This window comes from Centroberyx affinis, unplaced genomic scaffold, assembly GCF_046629955.1.
Source record: "Centroberyx affinis isolate AG114_WGS23_722 - 3 ecotype Tasmania unplaced genomic scaffold, CSIRO-AGI_Caff_v1 ptg003420l_1, whole genome shotgun sequence".
NCBI classification, from domain to species: Eukaryota; Metazoa; Chordata; class Actinopteri; order Beryciformes; family Berycidae; genus Centroberyx; species Centroberyx affinis.
In genome coordinates this window covers 205,605-218,260 of record NW_027281396.1, presented here as the reverse complement: position 1 = coordinate 218,260, position 12,656 = coordinate 205,605, and the positions used below count along the sequence as shown (strand labels likewise).

The 12,656-nt window shown below is 40.0% G+C and overlaps 2 protein-coding genes across 3 annotated transcripts; both read right to left on the bottom strand.

The window, feature by feature from the left end:
* Positions 1-623: 623 nt before the first annotated feature.
* On the bottom strand, positions 624-2,534 carry LOC139660924 (uncharacterized). 2 transcript variants are annotated; one of them, XM_071539206.1, is made up of 6 exons: positions 2,461-2,534; positions 2,031-2,381; positions 1,854-1,934; positions 1,621-1,755; positions 1,473-1,522; positions 624-1,365 (listed from the first exon to the last, which is right to left on the bottom strand). In XM_071539206.1, exons 1-6 carry the CDS (start codon positions 2,504-2,506, stop codon positions 1,213-1,215), a joined length of 816 nt encoding a protein of 271 aa, XP_071395307.1. In that variant the 5' UTR covers positions 2,507-2,534; the 3' UTR covers positions 624-1,212. The 2 variants fall into 2 exon arrangements, with proteins under 2 accessions (XP_071395307.1, XP_071395308.1); XM_071539207.1 differs by having other exon boundaries at positions 624-1,347.
* Positions 2,535-5,475: 2,941 nt separating this feature from the next.
* On the bottom strand, positions 5,476-8,004 carry LOC139660912 (uncharacterized). Its single transcript, XM_071539187.1, has 6 exons — positions 7,955-8,004; positions 7,431-7,766; positions 6,784-7,128; positions 6,057-6,197; positions 5,874-5,920; positions 5,476-5,788 (listed from the first exon to the last, which is right to left on the bottom strand). The coding sequence occupies exons 1-6, from the start codon at positions 7,995-7,997 to the stop codon at positions 5,663-5,665; spliced, it is 1,038 nt and encodes a 345-aa protein (XP_071395288.1). The 5' UTR covers positions 7,998-8,004; the 3' UTR covers positions 5,476-5,662.
* Between the last annotated feature and the right edge of the window lie 4,652 nt (positions 8,005-12,656).

Here is a 12,656-nt window from a genome sequence, read left to right as displayed (position 1 = left end):
ATAAAGCACTCATGGTCCTTGACTGTAACGCATGTGGTTTAGAACTTACTGTAGGCCTGTGTGTGTGTGTGCGTGCGTCCGTGTGTGTGCTTGTGCATGGGTGTGTATGTGCTAGACTGAGATAGAGAGAACGAGAGACAGTGAAGAAGTCGAATGTTCAAAAGCAAAGGAGGGGTGAGGTGGTGGTGGCAGATTTGGCTCCTTAAAGTACATACTGTACCTCATTTCCCATTACATTTCACTCAGCCTCGCCCTCATAGACATGATAGCACTGTTAACCCATGCAGTACACCTTTACAAAGCACAACCACGCCACCCCGTGTGACCCAAATACATCTTTTGATCTTTGTGGTCTCCATGCACGTACTTTAACAACACTGTGGTATGAGCTACATGGTTGTTGACTCGCTACAGATGAGGTGTTACTGACCAAGAAGCTTCACTTGAAGCCGTACTTCCTGAGTAGCGCGAAGTGGCAGTGGGACGGCCTAACGGTTTTCTGGCGTGAGTTTGCTAAAATGGATGAACTGCAATAGATCCTCCCCTTCACCTCTTATGAGAAAATGAGTCAGACCACATGGACAACAAATAAACAGAGGAAGCAACATGTTACAAAAGGCTTTACTTTTCTTAAATCACACATCACAGACACAACATATCATAATTGCATTGTTGAGAAGCTTTGGTTTTCTATGGTGTCAAGTGTGGCTGCTTGTTAAACAGTGTCTCACATTTTCAAACAGCCTAGCCTGATCACTACCTTGAAGTAGTAAGGTAGGTTTTTTTTTAGTCTTGGCAACATCTTTGGTGCTCAGCAGGATCATGAATAAGCTAAAAGTAATGCTGGGTAGCATTTACAGTGGCATCAGATAACTGTATTTTGGAAAGTTTCTGACTTGAAGGGCCGTTCCAGTGCATTTTTCTGAAATTTCCAAGCTCTGACTTTGAATGGACCACCTACCCAGCAACAGGTGTTTGGAAAAGCAAATGCAGCAAATGTAAAAGCTTTCACAAACTGGGTGTTGGTTGAATCACCATTGTGTTATATTTGTGTTATATCAATCGACGATAGAGGGTAGCAAAACGGAAATTTTTTAATATGAAAATATCACAGATTGTTACTTTAAACAGATATTTACTTGGAAGGTCTGCACCCAGACAATAGGCTACATGTCTTCAACATGAGGCCCTATCTTGAGAGGTTTGAAATGCTTAAACAGAGTTCTGACACTTGACTTGAGAGTAGACAATCTCTGTCTCCCTGCTGGTCCACGGCCTCCTGCCCCTGCGCCTGGCATCCGCTAGGTCCAGAGCAGCATAATGGAGGTCATGTGCTGCATCCTGGTCCTGAAGACACAGTACAGACTACACCTTTAATCAACATATCTATTTGTGCTCTCATCACATGTCACATGCCATGGAACCAAGTATACTCAGTGCCTCTGACTGACGAAAGTTGCATTTCTTTTTACCTTGTTGTAAGATCTGGAGCTTGCAGAAGCTCTCTGCTTAGCAGCCATACCTTGTGAACAAACACATGCCAGTGTTACAGTATTGGCATTAATATTATAGTAATAACAACATTATAATATTGATATGAACAAAATACTAATCACCCACCGCTGCTCTGTTGACATCCCCTGGTCTTGAGGTTGAAAATTACGCAAACCAGGACAAGTGTGAGTGCGACACACACAGCTGCTGTTATCCCCAAACTGTATACAAGAATAGTTCTGTCGCATGGAAGGTTGCAACCTAGAAAAATGAGTGTGATTTGGTTAAAGGCCTTAGGAGGCTTATGAAATGTAACTGAAGAATGATATAGAGTAAAAGAAATAAAAAAGAAACCTTACCGGCAGTATAATTCAGGGTCATAGGCACTTCTGTGTGGACGGGCAGGGCAGGTGGCTGAGTTTGATTCCTCAATTTAGAACCTTTAAAAAGGTAAAAACAAAATCGAATGGCTGAATGGTCAACAATATCATAAATTATGTTTTTCTTCATCATTTATATGTTTATATATATTTTACTTTTAGCAGATACCGACGTTCCGGGTCCAAACCACATGTGATTGCAGACTCCTGTACCACAGTAGTATATCCCATTATCTTCAGTTTTAATAGACGATATCTTGAGGTGGAATCCTTTATCCAACAAGATATTGAAACGTCCATCCATGAATTCTTCATTATACTGAGGTATCTGATTTCTAACTGATGCTATCACCTTGAACTGTTTATCTGCAGTGAGCTTAAACCAAGTGCGGTACGGTGCCTTTTTGTCAATTTGACACTCTAATATCACGTCTTCTCCCAGCTCAGTGGACTGAGCCGCTACTGCCGAGGTTCTCCTTATTCCAGCAGCCAAACCAACAGCAAAATCTAGAATATGAATGCAAGAACATGGTTATTTTATTATAGTTTACTATTCACACTGCTGGTCACAACTGTGTTTACTTACAAAGGATTAGAATGGCACAGGATTTCATCATCTTGGCAGCCTCCATGGTGAGAAATATGTCAACTGAACCTTCAAGAGTGTCTAGAGGAGCTACTGGTGAGGTTATCATTGGTGCCATCTGATTTGACGACTCTCTGGGCCTGTGATTGCACAACAGGCTACAATGACGCGTTTGTAATAAAAGCCTTCATCGCTGCATGTTTGACAAATGTGACTCACTGTTGTGCATTAGCCTGTAGCATTTCACCGTAATTAATGTCGCCATTGATTCACGTTGAAAGGCATTATTTTCTATTATCACTGTCTCTGAGTCACAACCTGCATTAATGCACACATAGTAGGTGCACAGGAGGCAGTGTTATTACATCTGACTCCATTTCTTATGAATAACTCACTGTACATTCTACAGTTATTCTAGAGTTTTGTTTCCTAATCATACTGCAGCCGTTTTGTTGAATAGTTCACACATGCAGTGGAACCGAATAAGCATATTCTACCATCATTTGTCTCTGCTGATTTCCTTAAATGGGCGAGAAGTAATATTTTTACTGGCCCATAGCACAAAATGACCATAATATATCTGCAGGGGTAGATAGAGTTATTGATCAATACCAATGACTCAGCAATTTCTTGGTCAGGTGCAAAACTCACTTTCTAGCCAGTACTGTGAGGATGCAGCAACAGGTGTCGTAACACATTTTGCTCTCAAGCCAAAAAAGCAAAACACACAGCAGTATTATTGCTATTCCAGTATTTTGCATGGTGACATATTACCTCTTCACTAGACGTTTCTGTTGGATCTCTGCTCTAATTAGACAGCCGCCTCTCTATTGTGAAAATGTGACTTTTTTGTGTCACCAAGACAGGAGGGGTGTGGCCGGTACCAGAGACTTGTGAAGGAGGAGATCCATTCTGTCAGTGTTGCTGCAATTCCTGCTGGTTGAGAACGAGGTCATCGATTACTTAATGGCCCTTTAACCAGGAGGCCAAACAAGATGTTGAAAGTAAGCTATGGCATCTGTTTCATCAGGTCTTTAAACAGGTGGTTGCTGGCACTGGTTCTCACAGTGAGTAGGGCCGCAACAGTGAAATGGAGATCCTCTGTGTCTTGGTCTTGGTGTAAAGTACAGTCAGTCAGGGAAGCGAATCTGTGGGGGAAATTCACTTTGCCATGACACTTGACTAAATGACACATCCATAAACTGCCATTAGTCAACTTTTCACTGGTCACATTTGCTGCTGTGTTTCCTGCTGCGCCGTGGGCATCGAGAGGTAAATTCAGGTCAGATGCTTCACTCCTCTACACTTGTGTGCTGTCACACAAAGAGAGTAAACACTTTGCCTTTGAAGCTTAGCTCATACATCTGAACGGCTGTTGTCTGCTGTCTGATGCACTTTATACTGGGAACTTTATACTGGGTGATGATTGCTTAAGTTTCTTCTTAATCATATTTGCATGTGTATTCCTCTTGTTTCAGTATGTTTCTTTTACATTCATTGTCTTCTCTAGAATAGCTTAAAAACATCTCTCTGACTGGGTGGCTGGTGCTATGAGTGTCACAACGAGAAATATACTCAAGACTATTCAAAAGTATATTTCAGAAGTGAGAGCATACATGGAATGACCTTTCGAAGAGTGTTTTATGTGAATAAAGCCATGTCGTAACGGAGCAAAGAGAGAGTGATGAGGGGCCTCCCATGACATCGCTGTAGCAGAGCTCCTCCTCCTTCCTCTTCTATACCTGGTGTGGCGTCTTTTGATAAAAGATAAATCGAGTCGATGACAATTTATCACAATCTTTTGGTTCAGTTTGTAAGTGTGACATTCTTATATTGTGTTCTGACCCGTTCACAGTACATGTATAAAATATATGTGGTATCAAAATGTACATCGGAATCAGTTGTGAAAGCGGAGTGTCGTTGTGAAGCAACAGGAACAAACAAACAAGAAATGAGCAGCGCAAATAAACCACATAGACATCCTGTTGAAAGAAGGAGGGCAGGGGGAGAGAAGGTGAGAAACCACTTGGGTTGTGCTGAAGGCTCTCAGAGGGCTTGACCAGAGCGAGAACGTACAAGCGACCTGTTTTTTTTTTTTTTTCTTTTCTTCTTTTTAGTCAGTAGGCAGCAATACCTGCAAACAAATGACTGTGTGGGTGAGCGGCTGAAAGAGAAAAACTACCTTCCAACAAACATTTTCACGACTTAAACCCCACATTGAAGCCCAGGTCTAAACTGCAGCCTTTTGTAGCCGTCGTTTTATTCTCCGTGAAGTCTGCACCAAGCAAAGAGAGGGAAAGGGAGAGAGAGAATGAGAGAGAGAGTTTTTCATGCTAATAAAGCACATTGAATTGAATTGAATTGAGAGTCTTGATAGAAGCCGTAGACCACAACAGTACCTGCACACAGATCACTGTGTGGGTGGATGGCTGTGGCATGGTGTGAACAAACAGGACACACCTCAGATGTGTCTGTCTTTGTTGCTAAAAATGTTTGTGTGTTCGTTCGCTAAAAATAGCTGGTGTTTTCGCATCGCTTATCTTTCCGACGTCAACAGTCTGGTGGTCTCACCAACCTACGAGTTTCGTTGTGTGATGGTGAGCAAAAACAATTTCTCATTCGTTTTACGATGACACATTACAAGAATCCTCATGTAGTCCATGATGTCTAGGTGGGCTACTGCTCCCTATTGAATGAAAGGTGAACTGCAACATTACTGCATTGAGTCTAACCATAGTCAGGGTTTTAGAGGAGGGTAACGCCACCTAAAGTCATTTTACACACCTTTTTTATTATTTGCATAAGAATTTACATCCTTTTTAGGCTGACATAAATCTTTATGAATTCATAAATCATAGTAATCATCATAGGAAGTATACCAAACTTATGTAAGTTATGAGGACAGAAAAAAATGTGTTTTTCTGAAAATATATATATTAGTGTTTGCTTGCTTTTATTTACCATAACATCACTGACCACAGTGAGATGTGAACTGTGAGAAATCCATATCAGGACAAATGTGAGTTAATGACATGATGTCTATTTATTCTTTATTTAGTCCAGAAAAACAGTTCATCCATTCATTTTTTCGTTTGGAAAACTGTCTGTCTTTAGAAAAATGTACTGTACATTATATACAGGACTTAAGACTACTGAATGCCGTGACATAGAAAAGTTGATCTAGTTAAGATTATGGAAAATGTCAGTCCCGGTCTGACTGTCTCAGTCCAGAGTAGACGGTCTCCTCCTCTGTGCTTTTCTGTCTCCTGGCCTTGGATTTCTTTTTGAAGTCCAGAGCCACATATTGCAAAGCACCAGAGTCCTCATGCTGTGGGAAACAGGAGGACAAAATTATTAGTGGATGATAAAGTTATTGGAATTTGTTACGTCAGCAGAATATTATAATATCCTACCTGAAGGTCAACGGTGGATTCCGGGGCACTTGGCTGGGGTTGCAGCCCTAAAATCAGATATTATCATCATAACCTTCCAGTCATCAGTGTCAACCTCATCATCAGCACCATCATGATCATTGTCACTGACATCATCCTCATCTAAACAACTGAGAGACTTCTTCTCTGACAGACAATGGTTACCTCGACACTGAAGACAACTTCTCCTGGTCATTTTGTAGAGGATGCAGGCCAGGATGACGATCCCGATAAAAGACACAATCAACGCTGCAACCAGGCAATATGTCAAGACGGGCAAAGCATCAAGATGTCCACTCTGTTGCTCTGTGGAAATACAGCGAGCGATCGAGCGTGTTTAAAGATGTTTCCGTGATATTAGCAGTGCATATCACCTTCTAACTAATGCAAAAACATAAAGACATACAGTTTTAAAGTCATTTTTATTATGTACAAAGCATCACATGGTCAAGCACCTCAGAATTATTACATATCTCTGATTATTGGTTAGGTCTCTTAGGTCCTCAAGTCACTAGTTAAAGCTAAGGGGTGATTGTGTATTTGCTATTGCTGCCCCTAAACTATGGACACTAATCTAACCACAGTCAGGGATGTAGAGGAGGGTAAAGCCACCTACACTCATTTTACACACCTTTAAACAATTTTTATTCTCTTGTCTTTGATTGTGTCTGATGCTGTATTTCTTGTGCAAACTATTCTCCATGTTTTACCATTTTACTATGTTCTTCTGTTTTATTATCCATGTTTCACTATTCTAGTTTTTTGTGTTCTTATTTTAGTATCATTGTGAAGCACTTTGTAGCCACAGTTTAGACAGATGCTAAAGTTGTAATTTTTTATTTGAAATCAAAAGTAACTTTTGCACAAATTCAAATAAAGCATTGTTGCTCACCTCTAACATCCAGCCTCGTTCCGTCCCCAAGCAGCATCTCTCCACATGAAGCCACGGCACAGTAGTAGGTCCCGGCATCAGACAGGCTTACGTTCCTTTTTGGCAAACTGTACACACAGCTCTGCGCAGGAGACTCAAAGCTCTTGTCGCACTGACCGTTCCCGCCTCTGTGGGTGTGGGTGTACATGACTCCCAGGTGGGAATCTTCTGAATCGTGTCTGAACCAGTACACACTGTGTTCTCCATCACTGGTCCCGTTGTGCACCGTGCAGTTCAGAGTCACAGAGTCTCCTGGCCGGACGGACTCAGACACCGGCTGCTGGAGGAAAGACCTGCGACTGGACTCTGACAGAAATGAGATATTAGAAAGGGTTATGAAAGAGAAAGTGTGACAGAATCAAAGGGGGCAAAAAAAATCCATGCATTCTTAAAAATTGTTAACACATTTGTGGGTTTAGTTTGGGACAAAACACATTTTCACTGCTTTTCAACGCAAAATTTTGCAACAAAGTTGATAACAGCACATTAACATAATATGTTGTTATGTTGTTTGTCTCGGTTTGTCCTAAACAGAGACACACAGATATGTTGAAAATTGTAAATCCTTTTTAAAAGCTATGAGGAAACACAGGAAAAAAGCCTTATACCTTTGACAACCAAAAACGTTCCATTGTCGAATTCGATCACAGTAATACTGGTTCTTCCACAGTAGTACATGGCTGAATCAGACGGCTGAACATTCAAAATGTTCAGATCATAGAGCCCTGCCTCTGTTTCCACTGAAAATCGGAGGTTGTCTTTAAAAGGGGGCTTAAAGACATTGGATTTGGACGAATGCGTGTAGTAATATGATATCAATTGAGGTTTTTCCCCTGCAGCTTGCTTGTACCATGACAAATAAATGTCGCTGGACGGATGGAGACATGGTAAAGTCACATTGTCTCCGAGGTTGGCGTAGAGAAGAGAATGTGGCTTAGCACCATCTGAAAACACAGATTAGGATAAATTAAAGACTGTTTGCACCTGTAAGACTGTAAACCCCAATATCATATTACACATTTAAATTAGTTCAGAAAAGCTTTCCTCAGCTTTTGCAACCACAACTTTAAAGTACCTCAAGATTAAGATGACCATAATGCATTTTCATCATGATAAAGACCCAGTGACTTACAGGCTTGAAGGAGAGGAACCAAGAGCAGATACAACCTGATCATCCTCCACTCTCCCAGTGTAATGACAGCTTCAGCAAGGGGCCGAGCACTAAACTAACATCATCAGCGGAAAAAAAATGTTTAGTAGCGCATATTGGTAGGCGTCAATGCTTGTACAAAAGGAAGTGAGACACTCTGATTTCATACCTTACATTGAAATTTAGACTGTCAGGTTCTCTGTAACTTCAGATTTAGGTCCGCGCCTGAAAAATGTACATTTACTAGTCTGAACAACTATTTTCTTAGGCACCTGGTTTTCTGTTGACTAGAGATAAGTCAGATAATACTACCTTATTGTTGCAATAGTTTTTTAAAGTGTTGAGGTTTTTTGTTTTTTTTTCAGTATTCAGTATTTCTACAATACATGCTGAAGATCCCATAGCAGTACGGTGACCTTCTTAGGACATCATCTTTGGCACACTTTGGTTTTTTTCAGGCTTAGCTGTACTTATGCAAATTTAGCTGTGCTTGGCCATTTTTATCTGTCAGTCTCAGGTATACTTTTTCAGATTTAGCTGTACTTTGTCAAAGTCAGAGTTTGTCAGACTTAGTTGTAGTTGTAGTTTTCAAAGGGAAAATATGCAACTAAACAGATTTCTTTGACTTTGCAAATGTAGCAGCTATACTGAGACTTCCCTTTCGGTGTCACAGTCAGTTTATACCAAACGCTCCACAAATCTCTTGTGCTGTGTCTCACCACTATCTGCTGTCGGTCTATGGATTACCTTGAAAGGCTCCAAAGCCGGAAACCAACGAGTGATCTGCACTTTGACATCTTTCATGCAGTGGAGCCGCTTCAACATGTGTGATTGGAACAGATTGGCTGCTTGCATCACATTCAAAACCCTGGAGCTGGTGCACAAGGCTGCTGAGGGAGCCGCACCCCCACACATCCAGCCCATGGTGCAGCCCTACACACAAGCCTGTCCTCCTGCTCAATACAATACTCTGCTGCCAGAATTTCCCACTCCAGTCACGACAACAGTCCCTCCGTATCTTTCCTCAATGGGGGCATTTGGTTTGTTGTTTGTATTCCCTTTTCAGAGATCATATCATTCTGTTTTTCCTGTTTTGCTCCCATTCCTTCTCTGCTCTCCTGTTCTTTTCTCCCATTCTTTTCCTTTCTCCTCTTTTCTCCTCCCCTACTCCCTGCTGAGTCCCTGAATATTCACTCTCTTATCTAACGTCTTATACCTGTATGTGTTTGTCTGTTTTAGCTCTGGGTAAGCAAATCTCTTTCCAAATGATGAGATAGGGGGTTACAGATGCACAGACTTGGCAACTCTGCCCAAAAGGCACCAGTATCCCTTCATTAGCTGCATCAAATATAGGTTTTGCACACATGTAAACACATACACATACACACCAACCACCATCTAACAAATTAGATAAATATAATTATAATTTTACGATGCAGTTATAATGCATTCATAATGTTCACATAATGTGCTCATGATGCCTTATAATGCCTTAAAGTAAAGTTACAAATCAATCATTTGTTGTCCAAACACAAACTAAGCATTGGATTAGTATATGGAATCTGTCATGAAAAAGTTCTATTGGTGCATCGTCAAATCATAGTTGGGTAATCTCATATTATAATAACAATACTGTTATATTACAGTAATATTAAAAAATATATACTTTTCTGTTACCTTTGTTATCCACACCCTGTAAATATACAACACAAACAGACAAACAAAAAATATGAACGCATGGACTCATAAGGCGACCAATAATCAAGTGTGTGTGTGTGTGTGTGTGTGTGTATGAGAGAGAGAGAGAGAGAGATGTTGGATCAAACCGTTTTATATATCATTTATATGATTTTGCTTAAAGAGTCACTTGTGGTGTTGGAATAGGTTACTAGGTATTTCACAATAGTTGCAGCATTATGAATGTTTGTATGTTTGTATTGTAAACATTTGGTATGTACTGTATGTGAGTGCAATATAAAAGAAGAAAGAAAAAAAAGTTCCAGTTGATGCCCATGCATTCTTAATTATTCACTGGTCTTTAAATGGGTTCATTGGCCCAAGGGTAATGAAATTTAATCAGCCTACCCAGAGCCATGTAAGACTGAATTTCAAGACAAACAAATGAAAATCCTGAAGTTATGACTTTCGTGGTTTTCTCTCCCACTCTTTCTCACTAATTCACTCACACACTCAACAATGAAGACAGCAGCATGGGATCTCTTGATTTACAATGTAATATGCTGACACCACACAATAATAGTCTTTTTTTGCATGATTACAAAATACACAAAACAAAATCGTAATGGAAACAAAAAATCCAATACTGTAATACAAAAACATTGACAATGTACAAATAAAAAATGTACAAATAAAAAATCACCACAAATCATACTTATTTTTAGTCTACTCTGCCTTCTTCATTTGGCCTCGTGTTCTCATCACCATCACATCTTCTGTCTTCTCTTGCAATACATTGGAGAAATTATCTTTTTGCATGCCCGATCCATCCCCGGCAATCTTCTGCCCATTTATCCAGGAATCCAGCATTCATTACATCTAGGAGGGACGTCTGATCATGTGGATGGTGATCATAAACTTTCCACCTCCATGAGGAAAAAAAAATTGATTTTGACTGTAAATTTAACAGTTTCCAAAATAGTAGGCTGTGTAGAGTTTGGCAGTGTGCTGTAGGTGTACACAGTTTTGGCAGTGGCTGATTTTGAGTGAGAATTGTATTCATGGGTTTTGAAAATTGGGCACATTGAATGCATTTTGTGTCAAAGCAATGAAAAATCATTCATAGGTTGGTCCATATAGAACGCTGTGTGCTAACTGCATGAAGTGTTTTGAAAAAGTGAACTCAATATTGAGAAATGCTCAGCCAGTTGTGAAAAACTGTAAATGCAAACAGGCAATATTGGGCAACTCTGATGGGCTTTCACATACAGGAACATGCTATTGCCAGAAAGCATTTGAAAATAATTTTGACCCTGTGTCGCTATAGTTCAGTTGCTGGAAAGTTGCCCATTTACACTGCCAAATAATACCAAGTGTATCAACACCCCAATGGACCAGCAGGTGTCAGTGTAAACCCAGAACACAACACAGTCAAACCTGAACATTGACATAACTGCTCTGTAATGACAGATAGCTGTTAAATCAAGATATCTTCACATTTGGTAAAAAGAAATAACGATGAACCCAAATTCTTGGCATTTTTACAAACAATGATGGTTGGTACTGATGTAAAAGACACAGACAGGACAATCTGGTGAGAGAATGGTTTCTGCTTCAACAACATGTGACTTGGCCTACCTCATTTTTTGGCAACTTCTGCTTTGCTTGTGGTTTCTCCTGAGGTCTTCAACATTATAATGCCCACACTAGTTGTCCTCTGCAATCTGGTAAATTTAAGGCAGAGAAGCGTAGCCACACCTCAACTTGCACTGAATAAAAGGTTTTCAAAACATATGAAAAACATTTCTAGTGTGTAATATGAACTACCACATCCTATGAGTCAATAGAAAGGATTTTAGTGGGGTGTTCATCATACCTCATACAATAATACATAATTTCAACAAATGGACAGTTACTCTAAATGACTCAAAAATCGTCATAAAGCAGTCAAAAATCTTGGTATGTCTCTACTTCAGACCTCACCTTTGACAATCACAGCACATCTTCAGGATTTCCTCACTTTTACCAACCTAGAAAACCTCATCCATGCCTGTGTTTCTCTAGAATTGACTACTGTAATGCATTACTCGTTGCCTGCCCTTACTCCTCACTTAGAAATATCCAACTTGCTGATGGCAACCAGAAAACACAAACATATTTCCCTGATCTTGGTCTCTCTTCACTGGATCCATATATCTGCATATATTGAAGTCCTTAGTATTACATGGCACTGATTCATTTACTTTCTCCATGCCTACATGCCCGTACTCTCCACTTACAAGATGGAGGACTCCTTGTCACTGCACGACTTTTAAAGAAAATAGGTGGCAACATAGCCTTCCCTGTAGGTTCCCCTCCCTCTGGAACGAGTTTCCTGTCCTTGTCAGGGAATCAGTATTTATGTCCTCATTCAAGACCCATTTATTCAGCACAGGCTAAAACCTCCCTTAACGTTCAGTTGCAGTATGTCATTTTCTTACTTGGCACGCTCACACTTGTGTGGGCACACACAGGCACACACACACACCTCCATCTGTGCATTTGATAGTGTGAATAGTTAACAATTCTCTTTGGCACATTTGGACACATTTCTGTATATATGCTCTTCCATTTGTTTATCTGATAATGTGAACTGCTAACGATGCATACCTGAACATCTACTACTACTGCTACTACTCCTGTAAAGTGTGCACACCCTGCATATATACTTTAAATTCAGAGATCTGTGAACTGTGATCATCTGCTCTCCTGTAAATCTGTCAAAAAATCAACATAGTGAAAGTTCTTTTAAAGCAAGAGGAGCTTTGTTTTACCATAACAAAGACACTGTGTGTTTCCACTGTTCTTTTTGTTGTGTTATCTTCAGTATGTTCTATTTTGTTGTAATTGTCTGTTGTATTAATTTCAATATGTTCCATTTATTCTCTTGTTATCTGAATCCTATTCTTTAATGCCATAGTGAAATCATTTTGATGTTATTTTACTGATGCTAGTAAATTAAGTGAAA

Excerpts from the sequence above, each read along its gene's own strand:
- LOC139660924 (XM_071539206.1), bottom strand. The coding sequence starts at position 2,506 with ATGGAGGCTGCCAAGATGATGAAATCCTGTGCCATTCTAATCCTTT. Across the intron at positions 1,756-1,853 it reads GACCCTGAATTATACTGCCG|GTTGCAACCTTCCATGCGAC; the intron begins GTAAGGTTTCTT and ends TCATTTTTCTAG. Across the intron at positions 1,366-1,472 it reads GCTCCAGATCTTACAACAAG|TCTGTACTGTGTCTTCAGGA; the intron begins GTAAAAAGAAAT and ends TTAAAGGTGTAG.
- LOC139660912 (XM_071539187.1), bottom strand. The coding sequence starts at position 7,997 with ATGATCAGGTTGTATCTGCTCTTGGTTCCTCTCCTTCAAGCCT. Across the intron at positions 6,198-6,783 it reads AACGAGGCTGGATGTTAGAG|AGCAACAGAGTGGACATCTT; the intron begins GTGAGCAACAAT and ends GTATTTCCACAG. Across the intron at positions 5,921-6,056 it reads AAGTTGTCTTCAGTGTCGAG|GGCTGCAACCCCAGCCAAGT; the intron begins GTAACCATTGTC and ends ATCTGATTTTAG.